Raw genomic sequence first — 25,178 nt, forward strand, 5'->3', positions numbered from 1 at the left:
GGCTGGACCCCAGCCTGGCCCCGCCCTGGGTTGGGGGCCTGAGGCCGAGGCTGAGCCCAGACATGTCCTCTGGGCGTGTCTGCAGTTCTTCGAGGGGAAGGAGCTGCGGCTGAAGCAGGAGTACTTCGTGGTGGCCGCCACCCTGCAGGACATCATACGGCGTTTCAAGTCGTCCAAGTTTGGCTGCCGCGACCCTGTGAGGACCTCCTTCGAGACGTTCCCAGACAAGGTGCGCTTGCAGAGGGGCCAAGTAGGGGACCGAAGCCAGCCGTTTCCGGGCAGGGCCTCCTCCTTCCGGCCACGGCAGGCTAGGCCAGGCCGGGTGGGCAGTGGCTCCGCAGCCTGGGTCTCCATGTCCCTGGATACCGGACCTGGGATGCTGTGAAGGGCCCCCTCGGGCAGAGCAGCCAGGTTGCAGGCTCAGTGGAGAGGCCAGCCACCCGCGTCCGCCAGGCGGGAGCAGCATTCCCGGCAACCTGCTCCCTGCTCCTCGACCCGTGCTCCATGCTGGGACCTGGAGCCCATGCCGCACCATCCACTGCCCGCGGCCGGCCCTGTGACCAGGTTCTGCGGGCAGGCAGCTGAGGACCCCAGTTCTGCACGAGTGGTCAAGAGGACTGAAGGGGTCGCCCATGTCAACGCAGGTGGCCATCCAGCTGAACGACACCCACCCGGCGCTCGCCATCCCTGAGCTCATGCGGATCCTGGTGGATGTGGAGAAGGTGGACTGGGGCAAGGTGAGCTCTGCGCCCCGCCCCACCGCAGGGCCGAGGACTGGGCCGGTCCTGGGACACGGAGTGGGGCCTCCCTGGGGACCTCGGGAAGAGAGGGACGCTGTCCCTGGGAAGACAGGGCCGGGGGTAGGAGGACGTACAGGAGTGGTTCTGGGGTTTCTCCCGAGGGCAGGATGCTGAGTACAGGCAGCAGGGCAAAGGCCAGAGAAGAGTGGTTTTCTGGACAAGAAAAGGATTCTGACACTTGTCGGAGCTTCTCATGTATGCTTTGTCATCTTAGAACTGTGGTCAAAGACCCAGAGGTGTTCAGCTTACAGAAATACATTGTTTCTTTATGGGTTTGTTCTCCTCACCTCACTTATTTTGGTCCTAGACTCTTTAGTGGGGTTTTCTTGATGTAACTAAATTAAATCAACATATAAAGCCATTTTACCCCCTTTTTTACCCCCTTTCTGGTTTGGGGTGCACCTTTGGGTGGGGCTGAGCCAGTGCAGTTCACCTCTGGCCAGCAGAGGGCAGGGCCTCACTCTTCACCAGCTGTCCCTGGACCACAGGTGTGAAGTCAGTTTGGTGGAAATAAAGCTGCCTGGAGCTCTGTCAGGTTTGCAGAGGAAACTGGGGCGATTCCCAGGTAGCGAAGAGGTCCTTGGTTCTGAGTATGTCCCGGTTCATGACAGGAGAGTGAATCGGTTTGGTGTATGTGCTAGGTCACATCAGGAGAGGGAAGGGCAAAACACTCACCACGGGTCTGGGAAGCTCCAGGCCCCAGAGCAGAGACATGCAGCTGGCAGGGCCCTTCCTGGTGGCATCTGAGCACCTGCCTCTGACCCTACACGTGCCCCTCAGCCTGGCATCAGGCAGCTGGTCTTCTCTGTTCACTGGGGTTTCTGGAGTGTTGTGAGCTGGTCTTCTGTGAACACCGTGGGGTTTCTGGAGTGTTGGGAGCTGGTCTCCTCTGAACGCTGTGGGGTTTCTGGAGTGTTGGGAGCTGGTCTTCTCTGAACGCTGTGGGGTTTCTGGAGTGTTGGGAGCTGGTCTTTGAACACTGTGGGGTTTCTGGAGTGCTGTGAGCTGGTCTTCTCTGAACACTGTGGGGTTTCTGGAGTGTTGAGAGCTGGTTTTCTCTGTTCACTGTGGGGTTTCTGGATTGTCACAGGCCTGGGAAATCACAAAGAAGACTTGTGCGTACACCAACCACACGGTGCTGCCTGAGGCCTTGGAGCGCTGGCCGGTGTCCATGTTTGAGAAGCTGCTGCCGCGGCACCTGGACATCATCTACGCCATCAATCAGAGGCACTTGGACGTGAGCATGGCGGCACGGCGGGGCTGCACCTGCAGGGCCCGCCCGTCCAGTCGTGATAGGGGGAGGAGGGCTGCGCCTGCTCCCCTGGGCCCTCCTCTTAACTCCGTATCGGACTGTCAGGCCTGGAACAGGTGCTTCTTGAACAGAATAGCCTCTGCTCACAGAGGACTTGGGGCCAGGGGCTGGCCCTTGGCAGAGACGTTGGCTTGTCCCCTCACTGGGAGCCCTGTTTTCGGGCTTAGGGAGAGCCCTTTTTCTCATATCTGAGGAGGTTCAGATGTGTCTGTTCCTGGCATGCCAGAGGCCTTTGTCCTGAGACATCACTGCAGCGTTTGGGTGATGGGGGAAAAGTCACCTGTGTCTTTTCTCTGTCACGCATAGAGAGGATGCTGGTACAGGAACAGGGGGACTTAGGGTTAAGGTGTGATGATTTTCCTCCTTTTGATCTTTCGGTGAAAGAGTGGCTGTTCTCACTGCTAGACTGCGGTTACATCCTGCCTGGGCCCCCGGGCGCAGCATCTTCATCTCTTCCTGTTGGTCACACAGCACCTGCTCAGCTCCGCCAAGTCCACGGGCTGAGCCCGCAGCTGCCTGGGCTCAGGCAGCCCTGTGCTCAGGGCTAGCCAGCCTGGGCTCCAGCTGGCCTGAGGGAGCAGCTCCCGCCCTCCCGCTCACCGCTCTGTCCTTGCAGCATGTGGCCGCCCTGTTCCCTGGGGATGTGGACCGCTTGCGGAGGATGTCGGTGATTGAGGAAGGGGACTGCAAGCGGATCAACATGGCTCACCTGTGTGTCATCGGGTCCCACGCCGTGAACGGCGTGGCAAGGATCCACTCTGAGATCGTGAGGCAGTCAGTGTGAGTGGGGAGCGCCCTTCAGCTCCCACCCCATCCCTGCCACCTGCAGCGCAGTGGCTGAGGCTGGTAACCGCCCAGAGCTCAGTGGTGGGAGGGTGAGCCTCTGGCTCGATGGACGATGCTGGGGGTGAGCCCTCCTGTCACCAGGAGCCCTCCGGCTGTTGGTGTTCTCCATCTCTCCAGGCAGAAGATCTGCTCCTGGAGCACCTGCCTGGGGAGGAGGGGGCCAGGCCAGACAGGGGGAGGTCAGGGCAGAGGTCAGGGCTGGGGCTCATCCCCGAGAGGAAGGAGGGATTCCGAGGGCAGGTTCCCTGCTCCAGCCCCTCTCCATGGGATGGGATCTCAATTCCATCTTTCAGTCTTCATCTGAGTCCTCGAGTGGGATGCCTGCCGTGAACGCCCAGCAGCCTGCGTCCTCAGAGCTGGCCTGAGGCTTTGTGTGACGCACTGTTTTATCCCCACTGTCTGTCAGGACCACTGGGAGGAGGCCAGGCTCCAGCCACCTGCCGGGGTGGTCGGGTTCCTGGGGAGACAGAACAGCAAGGCTGGGTCCGGGGCCCCTCCAGAGGGCCCTGTGCCCTTTGCCCGCCTTGTTCCAACCAGCGTTTGCTGAGTCACCTCTGGTCTATGTGTTTAGCTTTAAGGACTTTTATGAGCTGGAGCCGGAGAAGTTCCAGAATAAGACGAACGGCATCACGCCCCGCCGCTGGCTGCTCCTGTGTAACCCGGGGCTGGCAGAGACCATCGTGGAGGTGAGGCCGGTGCCCCTGGGCCCGTCTGGGGCTGTGTGGGTGTGACCCACCCCCTTGCGTGTGGAGAGTGGGGGCTCCTGGACGAGTGGGGGGTGGGCACTGCCGCCCACAGGTGTGACCAGCCTGGCGGTTGGTCGGCAGACCTGGTGGTCCGTGCAGGAGTTCAGAGGGGGTCCTGGGCTTCAGGTCCAGCTTGTGAGTCCTGACGAGATGTGTGAGCTGGGAGTGGGGTCATTGTTGAGTTGTTCCCGTGTTCTCAAGTGGCCCCAGTGTACAGGATCTCCTGGGAGGGGGTGTGATGGAGAGGAGCGGCCAAAGGGGATGCAGAGCGCAGAAGCTGTGTCGCCCCCATGGTTCTGCAGAGAATCGGGGAGGATTTCCTGACAGATCTGAGCCAACTGAAGAAGCTGCTGCCGCTGGTCGGGGACGAGGCACTCATCAGGGACGTGGCCCAAGTCAAGCAGGTAGGCCCGGCATGGGGCCAGGAGCTCAGCCCCCACTCGGCCCTGTGGAGGGGCCCTGGGTCCTCTGGGAGAGCTTGTCTGGGGGGAAGCGTGTGGTAATAGACGCAGGCCCCGCACCTCCACTCGAGCTGCTGTCTGCGCCCCCAGGCCCCCAACAGCCGCCTCATGGCCAGGCAGGCCGGCTCTGTGGACGGCCTCTGAAGACCGAGACTGACCCTCTGCTGCGCCCCTGGCCTGGCCCTGGGGGCCCAGAAGCAGTGCTCCCTTCAGGGTCTCCGTCCCTGCCTTCTCGTCCCCTTTTCTGCTTTCTCACCCTCGCTTCTCTCCCAGGGTTTGCTTGTTGGTCTGATTTCCCGCTTAGCTCTGAGCCCTCGTGCAGACCCACTCTCGGGGTCACGCGTCCCCGCTCCTGCCCACGTGGACCCCCGTCCCTCCACGTCCTCCCTGGGGCGGCCCCTCCCTACCGCGTCCCTGACAGGCTCCCAGGCTCAGCCCTGTGGACACCCCACTGTCCTAACCTCTGTTCTCCCAGGAAAACAAGGTCAAGTTCTCCGCCTTCCTGGAGAAGCAGTACGGGGTGAAGGTCAACCCCTCGTCCATGTTTGACGTGCATGTGAAGAGGATCCATGAGTACAAGCGGCAGCTGCTCAACTGCCTGCACGTGGTCACCTTGTACAACCGTGAGTGCCCTGCCCACACCCCGCTGTGGACCAGGCCTTTTTCTCATGTGCTTGATCTGACGTGACACGTTCGCGTTAAGCGGCGACTTCTGGTTTTGTGTTCACAGCACAGCAGCTACAAGGAGTGAGATGTGAACTCAGAGGTTGGGGAGCTTGAGACCCAGGGGACGCCCTGCCTCTGGGGTGGGGCCTTGGGGTCCCTGGAGGCTGTGTTGTAGGTTCGGTGTAGCCTTTCTTTCATATTTAGTTGTTATTGTTAGATTTGTTTAAAGTTACTTAGAGACACTTTACTCAGCAAGGAAGGCATTTAAAGTGCACTCTTGGAAGATGAAATAGTATGTTACATCTGTACACCTTAAACTAGTAACGTTTAAGTGGCATTTAATTTTGAAGCAAATGGGAATCAAAGAGCCCCTTAACCACAAAGTGGCTATGAACATTTTCTAGTTCTATAAACGAGGTAATAAAGCCTCAAGGAAATCCGTATGGTTTTTTAAATTTTGTAACATAGTAACATAGCAGCAGCAGTAATACCATAGTAATATTAATAGTAAAATAGCAAAGTGAATCCTAACTTTGAAAACAGAGGAACCACAAATAAAGCTCTTCTGGAGAATGTCAGCTCCCCAGTTCCCACAAGGGAGACTTGGTCCCCAGGGCCCCACCCGGTCACTCATGAGACAGTTCAGATGCCGGTTTCCATTGAGCAGCTCTGACCCAAAGCTCAGAGAAGGCTCAGGGGAGCGCCCTCCCATGCGTGTGGCCCGGGCATCTCCTGGGCCAGAGGCGGCAGTTCCCGGAGGCCCCGTCTTGTGCCGTGGTTTGCTTTCACAGTTGTGACTTCCTGCATTTCCTTTGTCGTCGCCCCAGCGGTGCCCCCGAGTCCCCTGCTCCTGAGCAGTGGGCCGGGTCTCCCGGTGGCCTGCCCTCCCTCCCCGCCCCCTCTGGTGGCCAGAGCCGCCTACTGCCCCCCGGAACCACCTCTGCTCGTGGCCTTGGCAGCGTTCCGACAGGGCTGGCAAGGCGTGCGGCCCCCACCCACTCATCCACCGGTGTGTGTGTGTGCACGGGGGTGTGCGTGTGGTCTCCCCACGAGCAGCCCCCCTCGTCGTGCCCTGACTTGGGTCCCCGTCTGCTGTGAGGGCCATCCAGTCGCCCCCCTGCTTGGTTCCTGCGACCCGGGGTCTTCCGTGTCCGCGGCGTCGGTGGCCTTTCCCAGGAAGGGTGGCTGGGCTGAGGCGACGTCCTCGGCCTCGCTCTCTCCTCAGGCAGCGCGGTCAGGAGGGTGGTCCTTGGGGGGCAGCTCTCGGCTGGCGCTCGTCCGGCTCAGCTGTCGGCCACTGGCCGTCCGGTCAGTTCTCTCCATACTCGAGGCCCTCTGAGCGTGTTGGCTGGTGTCTTCTCTCCCGTCTAAGGTGTGCCTTGAAATGCGTGGAGGCCCGGATCCGGCTTTCTCCTCGCCGGGCTCCGGTGTGGTGTGGCGTGAGGTTGGGGTTTTCTCCCACTGTCGTTCTGCCCGTGGCGGGCTCGCTCTCCCCGTGCCCGCCCTGTGCTGTCTGCTGGTCCTGTCTCCGTGCTTTGTCTGCTTTTCTCTGCCTGTTTCTCCTCCCCGTGCTTTCTGTGATTGGGTTGCACCTCATGGGGCTGTTCTGCCTTGTGGCCTGTGTTTTCCCCCACCTTGGTGCTGCGTTTTGGGCCATGGTCTCCCATTTGCGTTGACCATCCTCACAGGCTGGACACTTACGGGGGGTGGCTTACACTTCCCTCATCTGTGGCAAAGCTGTGTGTTGGGGTTGGAGGAGCTGCATCAAGATCCTGGCCAGAACCTTGTGAGCCCAGGGCACTGCCGGCCTCCCAGCTCCAGACGCCCCTCTGAGGCTGTGTCCCCCTCCGTGGCCATGTCCCCCTCCGCGTCCCTCTCCCTCTCCGGGGCTGTGTCCCCTCTCCATGGCCGTGTCCCTCTCCGGGGCTGTGTCCCCTCTCCATGGCCGTGTCCCTCTCCGGGGCTGTGTCCCCTCTCTGTGGCCATGTCCCTCTCCGGAGCCATGTCCCCTCTCTGGGGCTGTGTCCCCTCTCTGGGGCTGTGTCCCCTCTCCGTGGTCATGCCCCTCTCCGGGGCTGTGTCCCCTCTCCATGGCCGTGTCCCTTTCCGGGGCTGTGTCCCCTCTCTGTGGCCATGTCCCTCTCCGGAGCCATGTCCCCTCTCTGGGGCTGTGTCCCCTCTCCGGGGCTGTGTCCCCTCTCCGTGGTCATGCCCCTCTCCGAGGCCATGTCCCCTCTCCGTGGCCGTGTCCCCCTCCGGGGCCGTGTCCCCTTTCCGTGTCCCTCTCCCGGGTTGTGTCCCCGCTCCGGGGCTGTGTCCCCTCTCCGTGGCCATGCCCCTCTCCAGGGCCGTGTCCCCTCTCCATGTCCCTCTCTGGGGCCGTGTCCCCTCTCTGTGGCCATGTCCCCCCACTGTGGCTCCAGTTCCAGGCTGGCTCAGGAGGCATCATGGCCTGTGGGCCTCTGCCCACCAGGTTGTCCAGGCCCTTGTCCGAGGTTTCCCTGTGGGAAAGAGGCTGACATAGTCCACCCGCCCAGCCCTCAGGGGCTCTTTGCCTGCCTCCTCCCCTCCCTCTGCAGGAGGCCGAGATTCCTGAGGCCCTGCGCTCACAGCCCCATCTCCCACCCATCTTGTGACCCAGCAGGACTTGCTCATTGATCTGGAGTTTGCATATTTTTCTTCTTTACAACGTAGCTTGTGGATTTGGGGCTTCCCCCCCACCCCCCACCTTGTTCTCCAGGTCACTTTGTCCACTATCTGGAAGCAGGAAGGTTCAAAACTCAGGGACTACAGGAACCTGAGGTCAGATGTTAAAGATCAGCCACGCCCCTTAGCAGTTCCTGTAAATCTCCTGGCCACTTCCCGACCCTGGTGAATACTGTTTAGGGCAGCCCCGCTCCTCTGTAGATGACACCACCACCCCAGTGCAATCTGAAAACCCAGTGGCCTGGCAAGGACACCTCATTCTGCGGGGGCTGGAGGTGAGCTGTCTGCTCCTGTGCAGGAAAGCTCTGGGGGGCTTCTCACCCTCTGTCCCACCAGGGAGGGGGCTCAGGGTCTCACTGACACCCCACACAGGCTGACGGTTAATCACCACCATCCCAAGGTCAACCCATTTTCAAGTGCCCATCACACACGCAAGGGCCTTCAGTCCTGGTCACCAGACCCAAAGGAGCTCCTGTCTTGGGCTGTTCTGGACACAAAGGCACAGCTTTTCCACTGAACCTTCTGGAAGAATCTGCTTCTGGTTAGCCTTTGGCACCAACCCGAACGCAGTGCAGAGTTCTGTAAACGGAAGCTCCTGCAGTGCAGCGCTTGCATCGGGCTGGTCTCTGAGGACGCTGGTTACTGCGGCAAGTGCAAGGCTCAGGCATGTCTGGCTCTAGTTGCCTCACTTGGCTGACTTCTGTTTGTTTTGCAGGAATAAAGAAGGACCCCACCCAGGCCTTTGTGCCCAGGACTGTCATGATCGGGGGCAAGGTGAGGTGACGCCTCTTTGCTCTTGCTTGGCATTGGGCGGGAACATACAAACCACCATGCTTTTCTGCAGTGTCCCTGTATCTGGGATGGATGCTGCGGGTGGCTGGGCGCCGATCTGCACACAAAGCCCAGAGGTCCCAGCCCCAGCTGTGCCTCTGGGCCAGTACGTTCAGGTGTCTCATCAGCTCGGCCACAGGAAGGGAGCTGGACGGGGCCCCTGCCTGCCAGGGCGGTGGGGTCCCCAGGGCCAGCCTCCAGTGGGGAAGCACCATTCCTCAGTGTGACTGCCAGCGTTCCACATGTCCCCTGCACTTTTGTGCTGAGTGGACACCGGTCACTGGCTGCTTCATCAGCGAGATGTGGGCCTGCTCTCAGCCTGGCCTCACGCGTTTTATTTACCGTGGAACGTGCTTTAGGACACGTGATCGTGGAGTCCCAGGGTGTTGCCAGGGGGCATCGGTGGGTCCCACCACAGGTCTCTGGACTCTAGGCCACTTCTCCCAGGAGCCTGGGCACGGCTGCTTCATGGGGGCTGCAAGTGGGCCCGGGTTTGTTCTCTCCTCCGACTTCAGCAGCTCCACAGGTGGAGGCACCCTGTGGGCTCCCCCAGCTCAGACAGCAGCTCACACCCGCCGTGTTCTGTCTCAGCCGCCCCTCCACCCCCGACTCTTGCTGTTCCTGAAACAGATTCTGGACAGCATCTGTTTCATTTGTCAGTATTTCCATATGCATCTCTCAGAGATGGGGACTGTCAGAAAGTTTTAAAATGTGTTTTAGAAATGAAAACCTAGAGGAAAAAAGACTCGTAGAGCATCCACAACCCTATTGCCTGACTCCTGCTGAACCTTCTCAAAGTAGATTTCACCCCTAAGAACTTCATCAGTTGTCTTCCCAATGACATTTTCCTGCAAAACCACACAACGCCACCATCACATCTACAATACTTGACAAGAATTCTTCCACGTCATTAAATATCCAGCCAGGGCCACATGCCTGGCTGTCTTATTAGACATCTTGAGTTTGTTTGACTCAGGGCCCAGTGAGGTTCTCACATGGCGCCGGGCAGCTATGTCTCATCCCTAGGTTTTCATCCACATTCCGCCTTTTTTCCCCTGCAGATTTTTACAGAAATCAGGTTGTGTGTCTCCCCCAGACCATGTCCCTCTGGTATCTCCCAGAACCTTGGTGGGTTCCCTGTGTTTCCTGGAGGTTGGTAGTCAGTTCTCAGGGGTCCTTGTTCCCTCTCTCCATTTCTGAAAAACAAACTAGAATCAGGAACCGAAGTTTGAGGCTGACAGATCTGTGCGTGTTGGGTAAGGGGCTGTCACGAGAGGCGCTTGGTCGGCACCAAGGGAGCGGCTGGAGTGCTGCACCCTGTGGGCCCGTCTGTCGGGATGAAAGACACGCAAGGATGCTGTGACCTCAGCCCCCATGGGGCCCCCTCCCAGCAGCCGAGCCGCTCAGCTGGGCGCGTCCAGGCCGGGGCCCGAACCCAGGGTGTGTGCTGCGTGCCCCTTTCCCCTTGCAGGCAGCGCCCGGCTACCACATGGCTAAGAAGATCATCAAGCTGGTTACGTCCATTGGCGACATCGTCAACCATGACCCGATTGTGGGTGACAGGCTCAAAGTGATCTTCCTGGAAAACTACCGGGTGTCCTTGGCCGAGAAAGGTGAGCTTGCCCTGCCTGATGCCACGGGCAGCCCTTGCTGGTCAGGGCCTGTCTTGCGTCCAGGCAGATTAATGGCCCTGACACCACATTCCCCAGCCAGAGGGGCCCCGGTCTGGTAGCCAAGGCCCTGGTCTCTGTACTTTCTGCCCTCCCCTCCTCGCGCCTCTGCCCCTCAGCTTGGCCTTCCTGCCCCTGGGCTCACTCTTGGTGGCCCATGCCCTCGCTCTCCCCCTGCCCCAAGGACGCTTCTGGTTGTCCCCACCTGTTCACTCTGGCCTGCATCTGCTCTGGGGGCATCTAGCTGGAGCCCCTCCACTGTGGGAGTCCTGGGTATGTGTTGCCACCCAGAGAAGGGCCTGTGGCCACATGTGCCTCAGAGCAAGGCTCTCCTGAACTGGACTGGCCTTTCTAAGGCAGCCGCTTCTGGCAGGAGGTGCTAGGACACCTGAGCCTGGAATCGTGGCCCAAGTCGCAGCCCCTCTGGTCCAGGGGACTGTACGCTGCCCTCCAGGCATCCAGTGGAGGGCAGGCTCTCATACTCCCTCCCTGTCCAGTGTGGCCAGGTCATCAGCACCATCCCTGTGATCCCGCCACTGCCCTGTACCATCTGTGGCTCTGGGGTTGGGCTGTGGTTCGTGCTTCACTGAGCTTCTCACACGTCTCAGGCCCTTTGCCGCCTGGAACTACCAGGCTAGCTCTTGCGCTTCCTAGAACTGACCTCAGGGACAGACCCCATGCTCCCCAGCTCTTGGACTTGCTGTGGTCATGTGTCCACCATCCCGTCTGCTCATGTCGCTCTGCCCGAGGGGCCAGGGGTGCCTGTGTCTCCATCCCAGCACCTGAGCCTGACCGTGAAGACCGGGCCGGACTCTGGACTTGGCTGACCCCGAGTGCCCACTGGCTGGGTTGGGGAAGCAGCATCCATCAGCCCTGAGGACCGGCTGAGGATGCGGGAGCAGGCACGCCGAGGCAGGCAGGATGGAAGCCGCCCTCCTGCTGCCGTGGCGAGACACTCACAGGAACACCCGGCTGCTGGGGGGTTGTGACTCAGCTGCCACGCCCAGTCTGTACAGAGCGGCTCCTGGGCATGAGGCCTCGGGAAGACCGTCCCCGGTCCTCTGCTTCTGTGAGAGTCGATCCCTTTCGAAGTCGTTTAAGGAGCCTACGGGCTGATGGACTAAGACAGCAGTGATGTCAGGATACAAGGGAAAGAATACCCCACCTGGTTTTGGTACGGTCCTGGTTTGCAGGTTCTAGAACAGAGGTCCTCTGCCACTGCAGGGCTTCTTGGCATCTCCACGTGGACCCGCTGCCTCGGGCTGCCCTTGGTCGGGAAGGGGGGCTGTGTGCGGTGGGGGGCAGCGCATGGTGTCCCCTTGCCGTTCCTGTTGCTCTTGTGCCTCCTGACTGACGGGGTCTTGCCTGTGTCCCGCTCCCCGCAGTCATCCCCGCCGCCGACCTGTCACAGCAGATCTCCACCGCGGGCACCGAGGCCTCGGGCACGGGCAACATGAAGTTCATGCTCAACGGGGCCCTCACCATCGGCACCATGGACGGGGCCAACGTGGAGATGGCAGAGGAGGCCGGGGCTGAGAACCTCTTCATCTTTGGCCTGCGGGTGGAGGACGTGGAGGCCCTGGACCGGAAAGGGTGGGTCCCTCTCGAGGCCTCTCTCTCCTTTAAGTGTCCCCACACCCATGGATACCTTGAGGGGGTCCCGGCTTGGCCTAGTTGCCTGAAATCCCTCAGGGGACCCAGGGAGGCCTCAGGCACCAGGGGATGAACCCATATGGTGGGAACCTTATCAGCCTGTGAGCACTGCCCCCTTTTGGCTCTGCCCCGTGTCTGTTGCACGCCTCCCTCTCCCCGGATTCCCTGATGGCTCTCAAGTCTGACTTCACATGTTATTTTTTCCTGCAAGGTCTTGGCACAGACTAGGGGTGGGGGCTCTGCGGGAACCTTTGAGCAGCCCCTCCTGGAGGACCGTCTCAGCCACCATGTGTCTGTACCAGGAGGAGGTGGGGGTGATGTGCCCTTGGCAGCCAGCCCAGCCTGGCTGGCCCCAGCCGCACCTGCTCACGAGTCCACCCTCTCCTGCAGGTACAATGCCCATGAGTACTACAACCGCCTGCCCGAGCTGCAGCAGGCCGTGGACCAGATCAACAGCGGCTTCTTCTCCCCCAGGGAGCCCGACTGCTTTAAGGACGTCGTCAACATGCTGCTGAACCATGACAGGTGGGATAGGACCCTCGTCCCTCCCCACCACTGGGTCAGACAGGGTGCCCAAGACCACACATCATTTGGGGCAAAGCCTGGGCTTTGGTGAGGCTCACCCCCACCTCAGCCCACGGCCAGACGGTCAGTCACATCCAGGCACTCGGGCTTGTGGGACCTCTGACCGTGCTTGGCAAGCCTCAGAGCCTGGTGATGTGATTGCATGACAAGGTGATGTCACCTCTGTGGGTGGATGGAGGTGACGTGCCTGGGGTACAGGGAGCCTGGGTGTTAACCACTCCTGGGAGTCCAGGAGTGGTTCAGGTAGAATGAACTTGTGAGGTTACAAGTCTCCACGTGGTTGGTGTTTATGACAAGGCCACTGACATGGGGTGACAGTTCTCTGGGCACAGCCTTGCTCACTTGTCACAGGTCAACAGTGCCATCTGCCTTGACCATAGGCCTCTACTCCACCCTGGTAAAAGGCGGGTCTGGGGAAGGCCGAGAATCAACCTTTATTCACTCCACTTTCAGTTCCTGTGGGTCAGTCTGTCGTATTCCAATGAATATTGTCTGCTGGCTTCTGTCAGCCCCAGTATTGTAACTCCATGCATGTCTGGGGCTGGGCGCTCAGCCCTGCTGATTCTGGGATCCAGGAGGGACTGTACGGGGTTCTATGAATTGTGATCCCAGTTCAGTTGTAAACAAAACATGTTTATGTGTCATAAATCCTGCACCACCAGTTGTCAACTCGTGAGACTGAGAACAGGTGGTGGAGCCTGTGTCCCCTGGGCCTCCCTGGAGGTGGAGGGGGACCTTAGTCTGTGTTCTTCTAATCCACGGGCACAGTCTCTTTCAACAGCATGGGGCTGTAATAAGGTTTTTCTAGAGTAGTGTCTGCAGGACAGCAGTGTTGCTCAGAGCACAGCCACTGTGGCCACCCCTGTCATGTGGAGCACGAGGATGCAGCCAGCCAAACCTGGGGGCCCTTTTCCTGACCTCTCCTTCGCCACCCGCCCAGCCCAGCATCCTGTCTCCCATTTCAGGTTCAAGGTGTTTGCGGATTATGAAGCATACGTGGCGTGCCAGGCCCAGGTGGACCAGCTGTACAGGGTAAGGTTCTTGGGCCCTGGCAGGGAAGTTGCAGGGTGGGACCATGTCCTGCTGTCTCGGGCCACTCCCGGGAGCTTGTAGCTGACGTAGTGGCCCAGAGCAGGTCGGGCTTCTTCCTCTCTTGCTCAGGGACTGCCTCAGCTGGGCGTCTGCTTGGGCTACCGCCTAGGACCCTTGGGGCCAGGCTGCTGTCCACACCAGCACACGTGCCCCTGCAGCCTGGGCGCTGCCACAGAGCCAGTGGACAGGGCAGGACTTCCCTCCCAGAGGTGCTGCCACACGCCGGCCCACGGTCTGATTGCCTGCGTGCAGTGAGGAGGGCAGGGGTGATGCAGGGCATGAGGTCCAAGGCAGGAGATGGGGCTTGTGAGCAGCAAAGACGTTTGTGCTTAAAGGGAGGTTTCTCGGGCAGTGGACATGTCGCCAGCGAGCAGAGTGAGGACCTGAAGCTCTACAGAGGGCATGCTGGAGCTGGCTCTCCACTCCTGGCCCCAGGTCCTGCCTCTGTGTGACCTGCAGGAAGTGGACACAGCCAGGGGGCCCTCCCAGGAAGACTCAGGTCCTGAGCTCAGGGAGGTGATGGGGTGTCGTAGCCCGTGCAGCTGGCCAGGGATGGCCGTAGGAGGGGACACTGGCAATGGGGGAGTGGCTGTGTAGTCACTGCCCAGATCTGTTAAAGCAGGTTTTTGGACACGGCCGAGGGGCTTGTGTCTAACCATCCCCCTCAACTCAGGAAATAGCTCCCGAAGTTTCCTCCTAAGACAGGACAGGAGGGGGCCTGGGAGGCCAGGTGACCCCGGGCTTCCCTTCCATGAGTGCCCTCCTGGCACTGGATGCCGTCTGGGGTGCATCCCCTCCTGGCGGGGTGTGTGCATTGTGTGCACTCTGCCCTGGCGGGACCCCTCGGGCTCCAGACCCTGTCTGCTCACCTGGACACTTCCCGGTGGGCGGGCCCCCTTCCCAGTGAGCTCTGAGCTTTGAGGGCCTGCCTTCCATCAGGCTGCCCAGGGCTGAGCGCATCTGGGAACAGACCGAGGTCACTAAGTGCCCGCCTCCCTCTGCAGAACCCCAAGGAATGGACCAAGAAGGTCATCAGGAACATCGCCTGTTCGGGCAAGTTCTCCAGTGACCGGACCATCACGGAGTACGCCCGCGACATCTGGGGCGCGGAGCCCCCTGCCCTGCAGACCCCACCGCCCAGCCTCCCCAGGGACTAGGCCCCGGCCTCGGGACCAGCTTTCATCCCCATGCTGACTCTGCCCGTTGTTTCCAAGCATTTTCCTAGCGCCCTGCTTCTTTCAGTGCCACTTCCAGGAAGGCTGGGGGAATCGTGGTGGTGGCTTTGAGGGGCTGGGGTGTGGAGATGCCCCCTCATCGCCTGCCGGAGAGCAGGTCCCAAGCACTGACAGGCTCGGCCCCCCCCCCGACCCCCCCACCCCCCAGGATGCCCACTCAGCTTCCCCACGGCCTTGTTCAAACCTGTGTGAGCTCGTATTCAGTTTTGACCCTCTGCATTCCGGGGTCCAATCAGGTAGCCGTGACAAAGCTTGGGCAAGTGTGTGTTTCTGCAGCGCACAGGCTGGCCATCCAGTCTCTCCCAGCCCAGCTCTGCCTCCTGGCCATGCTGGGAGGGTCCAGTGTGCCGGGCCGTGTCCTCATAACTGCCATGTGGGCACCCACCCCGGGGTTTCCAGATTGAGCAGATAGAAGGCCCCCAGGGAACCGAGGGTGACACTGGGGAGGATGCCTGTGTCCAGCACCAGGGGCTTCGGTTAGGACAGGCTGGCTGGTGCAGAATTGGTTTGATTTTGCTTTTTCGAAGATTTTTCACAAGGAAATGAAACTAGCTGAGGTCTTTACTTGTTTTAGCAACGGAAAATAGCACTTCTGAAGTTTATGCTGGGGGAGGCAATGGTGGGGTGTTTCCACTTGTGTCCCCGCCTAGCTGGGTGAGGCTGAATGCCCAGCCCTCTCCCAGGCCTGCACCCTCCCTGTGCCTGTCAGGCAGGAGGCAGCAGAAAAACCTGGTCTGGAAAAGGACTAGTGGGCCCAGAGGGGAGCCCACCCTCCATTCTACCCAGACGGCAGGCTGGCACCAGGGATGGCAGCTGAGCAGTGGGAAGGACGAAGCCAGGGAGCAGGTGGGAGCTGGGGGCGGAAGCTTCCAGAGGCTCTGCGCCCTCACATGCGGGACCTGGGTGGCTCGGGGCTCTGCTCTCGCCCCACCAGAGCTGGGGGGTCTGTGCTCACGCCCCCAGCACCCATTGCTGCCCGCCCTTTAGGCCAAGCGTGACCGTCACTGTGCCCTTCGCTGTCACTGCCTCGTGTGTGAAAGCGATTAAACCTGCTTGTGCCCAGATGCTCTGGCCTCTGTGTCTCTGCACCCAGGACGCTGTGTGTCCCGGCCGGGATACACTGTGGCCCACCACTCAGGGACTGGGGACAGGACGTTCTCTCACCCAGCTGCCGTGGGACTCAGAGCCCCGTGAGCCTGAGTCATCAAACCCAGCACTGGGAGAGCGTCAGCTGGGTGTTGGCGGTCGCGTGTGAATTGCTCTGTTCTTTGCACCTGTCTTTTGCCACCCACTCCTGGTCCTGCGAAGTAGAACTCCTGGGGACCAAATCATTCCCCTCCCCAAACTGTATGGCTGCAAGTTAAATAAAAAACCCAGCAAGGTGTGAACTCAGGGCTCAGTGTTACCCAGAGAACCCAAGTGTTGGTGGAGGGGCAACTCCCAGGACACCCGCTTCCGTAGGCTGTGACCACAGATCAACAGTGAGCATCTCGAGCCGTTCCTGACCACAGACTGACTTTGTGACTCAACAAAAGGTCAGTCCTACTCCACAGTTTAAGCTGAGCTTGGACTGAGGTAATAAGCGGAGACACCCCCAAACAGAGACATGTAGGCCTAATTACCTGAAAGGTGTCAAGGGCTGGAGCTACCTGCTCAGCAACCTTGTTAGGCTTTATCTTCAGGCTGTCAGACACCTGTAAAAACACTAGCAGCTTGTATTTTCACTTTGTATCCTACTTTATCCTCCCCACCCACCGCCCACCGTAAAATCTGAGGCAACGCACACAGACAAAATATAAGGGAAAACAGGAAGACTTGAGCCCAGGCAGAGTGAGCGAAGTGTAGATGGTCTCAGACGGCCTCGCCGGTCAGGACAAGCAGGGGGCGTGGCTCTGGGCTGTGGGGCTGCCAGGAGCCTGTGACAAAGCCCGAGAAGCCCCAGGGGGCCACCCTGGCCACACTGGCTTTTTGCTTTAGTTATATGAAGGCAGTTGTCAGGTCAGGATGGGCGTCCCAGAAAGCCAAGGGGACGTGAAGCTGAGGCCCAGGTGGCTGAGAATTGCCATGGGCAGCTCTAAGGTGTTTCGAAGTGGGTGTAATCACCTGTTTCTGGGCCTCCAGCCAGTTCACAGCTGCTCACAGGCCAAGAGCAGTGGGGAAGAGAAGGCAAATAAGCTCCTCCCCACCCCGGGGAACTTCTGTACTGACTCCAAAGTGCCAGAGCCTAAGGATCTAGGGGAGGAAGGCCTGCCTTTAGGAGAAGGTGAAAGTTAGTCGTGTCCGACTCTTTGCAACCCCATGGACTATACAGTCCATGGAATTCTCCAGGCTAGAATACTGGAGTGGGTAGCCTTTCCCTTCTCCAGGGGATCCTCCCAACCAGGATCGAACCCAGGTCTCCCGCATTGCAGGCGGATTCTCTACCAACTGAGCCACAAGGGAAACCCAAGAATACTGGAGTGGGTAGCCTATCCCTTCCCAACCCAGGAATTGAACCAAGGTCTCTTGCATTGCAGGCAGATTCTTTACCAGCTGAGCTACCAGGGAAGCCCAAGCAGAGAGCTGGGTGAACCAAAGTCCTCCGCCCGCGACCAGCCCTGTACTGTACGGCGTGCAGCCCCCTTCGAAAGCCACACACCATCTCTCTCGGGGGGTGAGAGCGGGGCGGTGAGCGGGCACTGGCATTGTGCGTGGGAGGCAGGCTTGGCCAAATGCCACGACCAGTGAGTGAACGAGCTGACACTCCCAGGGCAGAATGGGAGTCCCTGGACTCCAGCAGCCTGAGTCCTTCCATGAGTGGCCGGGGGCTCGTCCCGGGTCTCTGAGTGAAACCCCACCGCCCATCCATCGACACAGCAACATTCAATGAGCTTGTTAACCGTAAGGTTGAAAGGCTCACCCACAAAGACCTGGTTTTAGGAAAATGCCATCTGCCCCACCAGAGAAGACAAGCTCCCTGTGAACACACCTCCTCCGACACAACACCCCTCCCCGCGGGACCTCGGTGTCTGCAGGAGCGGGAAGAAAGCCTGCGATCCTTAGCCTTACAGAGCCACCCCCTCCTCATATACAGCCGGGTTCTGAGAGTGGCCTGGGGCTGTGGGCACAGCCTGGACACCACTGGAGGCAGCACTGAGAAAACAGACAGACCACCACCACGATTTTATTCTTAAATAAATGCTCAGTCTAAGGTCTGGTTAGGCAGACAAGTGGGTGGACATCAGAGGAAGGCAGATCGCCGGCCCCTCCCCGGCAGGGAGCAGCGGGGCAGCCCAGGGAGGCAGGAACACGGAGGGAAGCAAGCAGGGCGGGCAGGGCAGGAGGGGCTGGTGGAGCCATGAGCGTCCATCTGGGGGGAACAGAAAGAATCCACGTTCGCCCACGTGCTCAAGGGTGGTGCCAGAAAGCTCAGCATGGTCCCAAGACCCCTCACCTCCTGTCCCAGGCTCCCCGTGCCTGGCTCAGGAGGTAAGGGATCGACTAGCCGATGGCCAGAAAGTTCTGTCACTGTCTTCCCAACAAGCCCTCGGGCTGAGGGGCAGCATGAGGTGGAGAGGGCCACATGCCGCCTCCACATGGTCCACAGAGACCTCCTGCTCCCCACCAACCAGGGCGGTGCCTCAGATCTGCCAGGACCTCCCCTGGCATCTGTGTTCCCTCTCCAGGCGCATCTCCGGGGGCCCAGGCTGGCAGGAGGAAAGGGGGACGAGGGCAGAGGCCTTCATGCTCTCAGGCGGCAAGCAACTCAGTGCTGGCGTCCCGGTTCCGACTTCCCCAGGAACTCCCTGGAGCAGAGGAGGACACCTGTCAGCCAAACCCCTCTGGGCCAGATCGGAGGCCCCGCCTCCAGGGTCCTCCTGCAGCCCACCCGGGAGGCCGCAAAGGAGCCTCAAGGACCATACTCTGCCTTGAACACCCTGCAAGGCAAACGGGCAGGGCGCCAAGGGCAGCGCCAAGTCCCGATGCGGAGTGAAGGCAGGCCACTGCGCCCAGGTGCTGGAGGGCTCTGTGACATGTGCCTTTTATAGGGAAAACCACGGTCCCAGTCTACCATCCCCCCTCAGCAACACACATTCCATGCACCAAGAAATGTCAGAAACGCAGAGCTCTGCCCCTGGGACTTCGAGGGCCTGACATACCAACTGGAGTTCCCCAGCACACATTTCTCCGAGGGCTGATTCCAGCAGCCCGGTCTCAGCAGAGGCCCCGCAGTCGGAACGTGGGGGCAGCCTGCATCCCCGAGTGGGAGGCAGGGAGTGTCTGGTCCATCCAAACCCTTCCCTCTGCCACCCAGGCACCCTCGTTCCCAGGCTTGGGACAGGTGGCTGGGCTGCCGGCCCAGGAGTCTGGCCAGCGCAGTGCAGCCAGGGGCACAGCCTCCCTCCCTGAGGCAGCTGGGGACCAACAAGCTTTGGGGGAGCTGGCCCAGACCTGCATCACCCCTACCACACACACCCCGTGCAGGGGCAGTGGCCTGACGGTCCTGTGGGAGGGGCCAGGGGGGCCTGAGCACAGCAGCCGCGGCATCCTCACTGCTCGAGCACACACAGGGACTGCAGCCCAGCAGGCCTCGTGCTGACGCCGGGCCCCCCGACCAGCCCGGCACGGCTGTCCCAGCTGCAGCCGCAGGGGCTCGCCCAGCTCCCGCATGCCATCCTGCATGGCAGGTGAGGGTAGTGCCTCACCTCAGGATCCGCGGGAGCTCGGGGCTCTTGTAGATGTACTTGTGCCTGTAGCCGAGGTCCGAGTGGAAGGGGATGAACTGAACTTTGAAGTCCCGGAAGCTGCGTGACGGTGCGGCGATGTTGTAGAGCTGGGGGCGGGAGAGAAGGGTTGGCGCCCGGGGCCTGGGGTGACCTGCCTCAGCCACAGGACCCTCAGGCCACCCCTCGAGACCCTCTCTGTCCTCACCCCATCTCAAGACCAGCCTTCCTCAGGGGCCCTCAGCACCCTCAGGCCACCTGCCCCGGGATGCCACGGTGGCCTGAGTGCCCAGGGCAGCCTGTCGGCTCTGCCCCAGGGCTGAGTGGGCCATACGCCTAGGTCAAGGCCCATCTGCAAGCTGGCTCGGGGTCTGTGGCACCTCAGCCCCTCCTTGCAGCCCAGGATGGCCAGGTCCTAGGCCCAGACCTGTTTGGCGGCGGCCTGGGCCCCCTGCCCTTTAGCCTGCCCCTACCCCTCACCACCGCCACAGTCAGAGGGTGCTCCCTCCCACCCTACTCCCACCTACTAATCCTGCTGCCTGGCAGCAAAGGTAGATGCAGCAAAAGCAGGCGCAGAGGCCTCACAGTGAGAGGACGTCCTCAGGCGTCAGCCCCATCCCAGAGGCAAGAGAACACGTGGGAGCTGTGAACCGCCAACCTCCCCTGCCTTCTCCCTCACGAGGGGCCCGGCCAGCAGCGGGACCCGCTTCCACACCTGCCTGGACACGAGTCTGCCCGACACCCACCTTTCTGCCGAGCTGGAAGGGCACGACCGGGTCGTCCTCGGAGTGCAGGATGAGCAGGGAGCAAGAGATGTGCTTCACACTGCGGGAGGGGAAGGGAGAGAGGCTGCATGGCCAGGAGGGCGGGGCCTCCCAGGAGAGAGGCGCTGGATGGCCAGGAGGGCAGGGCCTCCCGGGCTCCCTGCACACTGCAGGAGGGGGAGGGAGAGAGGCGCTGGATGGCCAGGAGGGCAGGGCCTCCCGGGAGAGAGGCGCTGGATGGCCAGGATGGGCTGGGCCTCCCGGGCTCCCTTCACACTGCGGGAGGGGGGAGGGAGAGAGGCACTGGATGGCCAGGACGGGCTGGGCCTCCCGGGCTCCCAGGCTCCCAGCAGCAGGGGCCAGTGAGGGAGCCCTGCACCGCAGTGTGGAAGGGTTCAAACTGCCAGGCGCTTTTAATACAGAGCCAGCAGCTGGTTTCCTAGATGTTTCCATCAGTATCTGTCTTAGGTGACAAGTGTCAATCAAATCTAGAGATCAATTCATTCACCAAATCGGGTCCCTGAATATTTCCTGGAAATTTAAAAACAAAACAAAAAAACTTTGCCAGTACACTATTCTTAAAAAGTTACAAAATGATATTTACAAACTGAGTAATAGGTGGGCCAGGAAACTTACTGCAAATGAACATTACAGGACATTGGCTGGCAAAAGAGCCACCCTCTAATTTCTCTTTTGTGTATATGACATTTAATTCCTGAACGTTTCAAATAAATGAACATTCTCAAGATGGTCACTGAATCCAAACGCCTCAGCAGACCACCTCCAGAAGGACAGGCTGCAGGACTAGTGGGCCCTGGACGCTCCTCAGCTGCCCCTCACTGAGGCCACACGGGGAGCTGGTGGACGCAGCACACGCCTGCTCCTGGCGATCTCATGCTGCTCTGGGGCTTCACGTGGGCAGCCCCAGGGCAAGCCTGGCACCTGGCAGGATCAGGCCTGGGTGTACGCCCAGCCATCTGGCAGGCTGCACTGCTGCTAGTGGCACACAGATTGCCCACTCACCACATTTTACTCCCAGGGTGAAGTGCTTGCTGGTGTGCAGGACACAATTTGACATTCAACATCTTTTCATAACTTCCACCCACCAAGCTGGTCCTTCGCTTCTCCGACTCTTGAGGCCTAGCTCACATGCTGGCACCTTGGCAAGTATTTGGGAACAGACCTTCCCACCATGCAGGGGCTCCTGACTTCCAGAGGGTGAGGGATGGCCAGCCCCCCAACACTCACACTAGCTCAGCTGGGGGGCAGCCACAGGGTGACTTTCTCACTGTCGTGATTTTTAGAGGAAATCCAGTTTATTTAGGTAATTCTTCTTTTAAAACTGTAGATTTTTAAATGCTAACTGAATATTCAGATAAAAAATTTTTTTTTAGAATAAAGTCCATGAAATAAAGATATCATAAAGATAATGTTAATTGAACTTAAACGTTGTTCAAAGAAAGAGTCCTTAAATAGAATATGTAACTTCTGGTTTACCTAGTAGAAATATTTTTAATATTAACATTCAGAACATCTTTCCATAACCAAACACAAATCAAATGGCTAAGGCAAAGTCATTTTTTGAACAACAGTTACTCTTGCTGCTTTAACACCTATTCAAGAGTTCTGGTTTTGACAAATAATTTTCAAGTAAAACAGTTCTATGGACCAAAAGATACGCTGCTTTCCTATTTCTTTACCTCTACAGTCTTTCCACCTTCCTTCTTCCCTTTCTCTACCTGATGTTCCCTTTATAGAGATATGTTGCTTAGAAAAGACCCCTACACGTCCAGAACCCCACCCTCCTTGGTTAACATGACGCAAGACGCTTATTCTGAGGGTTGTTGGGGTTCTTCTAAATTCTCTCCCACAGTACTCACTTTTCATCATTTGCAAACTGAATTCCACTGCTTGTGATGGGATCAAGGAAGAACCAGTCAAACCCAGGGAAGTATCGATAGATCTGGAGGCAACACATAGACAACAAGGAGAGAATCAACCACTACACCCCCGTGGGGGGGGTCACCCCTGCTTCAAATCAGGCTGACTGGTGGGCCCAGAGTTGGGGGGGGGTGGGTGGTAGCCAGGGTCACCCCTGCTTCCAATCAGGTGGCCCCAGAGCTGAAGGGATGGGCGGAACCATACCCCTGTAGGGCCAGGCTCAGCCCTGCTTCCAGTCAGGCTGACTGGTGGCCCCAGAGCTGGTAGGCAGAGGGGCGGTGGTCCTGTTATCCCTCCCACCACCCTCAGACTCCCTTTCAAGAGGCCCCAGACTGGCTGCGGGGGATTGCCCACAAACAGGACTCCCACACCCAAGACTCAGAGACCAGGCTTCCCATACAGAACAGGCCACAACCCCCAAGAAAACAGAGGACCATGTGATTTGGGAGAAGAGCAATACCAAAGAACACCCAACAAAGGATTCTTCTGTCTGTAGCATGCAGCATGAGGTCAGGCGGGCCGACACGGCACCCCTGGACACACAGAAGCAGTGGGAGGAGGAGGAGGAAGCAGTAGGACACAGAGGGCCCCCCTCTGGGCCCAGCCTGTAAACGGAGGGTCTCAGGCCTTGAGGCCAGCCAGTGAGGACCCAACAGCACAGGGTTCCCATCAAGGATTCCCTGGGGCGCCCACCAGCTCCACTCCCAGCCCGCACTGGGCCCCAGGGGCAGCAATGCCAGGTGGGCAACCTGTGCCATGAGGCAAGGCCTCCTGTGGGTCTAGCCGCCCTCAGACAACCTGCCTGTGACCACACCCTTCTACCTGGCACGAAGCTATAAATATCCTGAGTGGCTCTGCATTCATGCCAGTGCCCAGAATTAAATGAGAATTAACTTTCAACAACGTCTATATTTATTAGAATACTTAAATAACTTTTATGACATTTTAATTTACTTATGTGCATATTTACTCATAGTCATTTTCATATGTTATAGCTATTATTTCCATTATATACATAAGTCCGTCTTTAATAAGCTCTGTACTTGCCACTGAGAACGGATGGCTCTTGGCTTCTTCACGGATATTAGTGAATGGAGATTCCAAGATGAGGGCATCTGGAGGAGTCTCTAGATAAATAAGACCAACAGGGAACTGGGAGGTGAGCAAGAAGCCCCAGTGGGACACTCCTCACACCACCACCCCCTCGACAGGACCATGGACCCCAGGTGCCCACCTGGCTGGCCCTGCCCCTTAGGTCCTCCCTGGGGGTCACGTGAGGGAAGTATTCTCAAGAGGACCCTGAGAACCATGTCTGCTGAAGCTGCCTGTTTGGAGCCCAGCCCCTGTCAAGGCGCCACCAGTTGCCAGAGAATCTGGGGAATGGGGTTGGGCCCTAGGGGGTCTGCTCAGGCCCCCATTTCAATGCCTAGCTCTCATCTTACCACCCCGCTCATCCACCACCACCCACTCCACAAGAAACTGGCAGGGTCTGGAGCATAGCCGGTACCCGAAGAGCCCTCCTGCGTGGGAGTCCACACAAGCGCCTACCTCGCTCACAGAGGCGCCGCACCAGGTTTGTGGCCACTCTGGAAAGAGGGAAAAGTTCAGTTGGATTGTGACAAAAACTGTTGCAGACGAGACTGTTCCTGGGGAAGGTAGGTCTGTCTCGGTGACAGGTGGGGTTTTGAGTGGGAGTGGGCCAGGACCCAGCGGCCAGCCCCTCCAACAGGGACCCTGTGAGGGCATCTCCACGGCCCCAAGGAACGTGCTGCGCCTCACCTGGAATGGCCCCTGTGGACTGCACAGCAACGCCCTAGCTCACACCTGGTCCTACAGACACAGATGGGAGGGGCCCAGAGCACCGCAGGGCCCAGGGCGGTGGCGAGGGGGCCCCTGAAGGGGGCAGCACCTGGACTCTGCCCGGCCTAGGCCTCCTGCCTTGCCAGGACCAAGCTGGGCAGGTCCAGGCAGATACCCAGCATGGGAAGGCCTGCTCCCCTCTGGCCAAGGCTCACTCCCACCCAGGAGGGCCAGTCCCAGACACTGCCCAGCCTGCAGCCAATATGTCCAAAGGAAAGGCAGCAGGAAAATGGAGGTGCTGAAGGTCTGGGGTGCCTTTACACCGGCCACATGGAACATCAGAGCACTTCCTCTTTCAGCAGATGGGAACAAGGGAACCCCAACTGCTGCCTCCCCAAGTTTTTAAGTAATGACACCACGTGTGAGCCAAAAGGCCTGTGCCCCTGGATGCGCTGCATAGCACAGCCAGGCCTGGGGAGCCCAAGTGCCCTGCACTGTGGGGCTTCATCCCCAGCCCCCACCAGGGCAGTAATGGAGGCTCCAGGACACTGGGGGCCCCTCAGGCAGCCTGGGCTGGACAGTCACCCGTAAAGACCTGCTCCCGCAAACGCCATGCTGGGAACTCTCACCCAGTGCCGAGAGAATGCCCCCAAATATACACGGGGTTGTCTCCACTTCGCACTTTGATCCAGTCAAAAACATGGAGTGCATCATACGTCATGCCCCGCTCCGACGGCGTTCCTACTGAGTCACCCCAACCTGGGAAAGCAGCATCAAAGAGGACATCACAGGACTGCAAGGGGCAAACACCCCTCCACCCTCGTCTCAGCAGAAGGCCCAGGCCATCTGGGGCCTCAAGTCTCGGCCAGGCCAGCTCGTTTCTCCCATCTCCTCAGCTGTCACAGTCTCTGAACCCAACCACCACCCTCACCGGAGTCTCAACGAGCAGAAGCAGACAGGTGGTTGGACCCGCAGACCCCCGGCACGGGCACCTGGGGCTTGGCCAGGCTCAGCCACTGATAGTCTGGCCCAGCCCCGGCTCCATGGCCCAGCTGTGACCCAGCTGTGAAGAGGCTTCAGGATGGGCAGATTCCAGGCTCAAGGCAACGCTGACCCACAAAGGAAGGGGCTCCTGGCAAATCCTGTTTGCATTACAGAGGAAAGCCACCTAAACTCTGACCTCCCATGGGTCCTTCCCTCCAGATTCTGGAAAAGTCAAATGTGACTGTCATTTCCAGCAGCTCAGCAGTGAGTCATCATCAAATGACCTGAAAATACCACAAGGCTCATAGAGAGCAAGTCCTGCAACATAAGCAAAGCCTAGAGGCAGGGTCGCCCCAGGCCCAGACGAGCGGAAGCAGCCAGGG

At 59.4% G+C, this 25,178-nt stretch overlaps 2 protein-coding genes across 2 annotated transcripts in view; one reads left to right on the plus strand and one right to left on the minus strand.

The window, feature by feature from the left end:
- Positions 1 to 15,667, plus strand: part of PYGB (glycogen phosphorylase B) — a 34,514-nt gene extending 18,847 nt beyond the window's left edge. The window contains exons 8-20 of the mRNA XM_069547854.1: positions 86 to 229; positions 645 to 737; positions 1,891 to 2,037; positions 2,729 to 2,892; positions 3,530 to 3,644; positions 4,007 to 4,108; positions 4,641 to 4,788; positions 8,253 to 8,311; positions 9,840 to 9,981; positions 11,424 to 11,631; positions 12,082 to 12,216; positions 13,242 to 13,308; positions 14,373 to 15,667. Coding sequence (XP_069403955.1) covers positions 86 to 229; positions 645 to 737; positions 1,891 to 2,037; positions 2,729 to 2,892; positions 3,530 to 3,644; positions 4,007 to 4,108; positions 4,641 to 4,788; positions 8,253 to 8,311; positions 9,840 to 9,981; positions 11,424 to 11,631; positions 12,082 to 12,216; positions 13,242 to 13,308; positions 14,373 to 14,525 — 1,677 coding nt within the window. The 3' untranslated portion in view covers positions 14,526 to 15,667. The remainder of the gene's footprint in view (positions 1 to 85; positions 230 to 644; positions 738 to 1,890; positions 2,038 to 2,728; positions 2,893 to 3,529; positions 3,645 to 4,006; positions 4,109 to 4,640; positions 4,789 to 8,252; positions 8,312 to 9,839; positions 9,982 to 11,423; positions 11,632 to 12,081; positions 12,217 to 13,241; positions 13,309 to 14,372) is intronic.
- A 2,083-nt stretch (positions 15,668 to 17,750) lies between these two features.
- The window catches only part of ABHD12 (abhydrolase domain containing 12, lysophospholipase), a 52,936-nt gene continuing 45,508 nt past the window's right edge, over positions 17,751 to 25,178 (minus strand). The window contains exons 7-13 of the mRNA XM_069547855.1: positions 24,441 to 24,570; positions 23,560 to 23,597; positions 23,059 to 23,138; positions 21,951 to 22,033; positions 20,053 to 20,131; positions 19,289 to 19,416; positions 17,751 to 18,388 (exon numbers count right to left, since the gene is read on the minus strand). Coding sequence (XP_069403956.1) covers positions 18,349 to 18,388; positions 19,289 to 19,416; positions 20,053 to 20,131; positions 21,951 to 22,033; positions 23,059 to 23,138; positions 23,560 to 23,597; positions 24,441 to 24,570 — 578 coding nt within the window. The 3' untranslated portion in view covers positions 17,751 to 18,348. The remainder of the gene's footprint in view (positions 18,389 to 19,288; positions 19,417 to 20,052; positions 20,132 to 21,950; positions 22,034 to 23,058; positions 23,139 to 23,559; positions 23,598 to 24,440; positions 24,571 to 25,178) is intronic.

This window comes from Ovis canadensis, chromosome 13 (genome assembly GCF_042477335.2).
Source record: "Ovis canadensis isolate MfBH-ARS-UI-01 breed Bighorn chromosome 13, ARS-UI_OviCan_v2, whole genome shotgun sequence".
Taxonomy (NCBI): domain Eukaryota; kingdom Metazoa; phylum Chordata; class Mammalia; order Artiodactyla; family Bovidae; genus Ovis; species Ovis canadensis.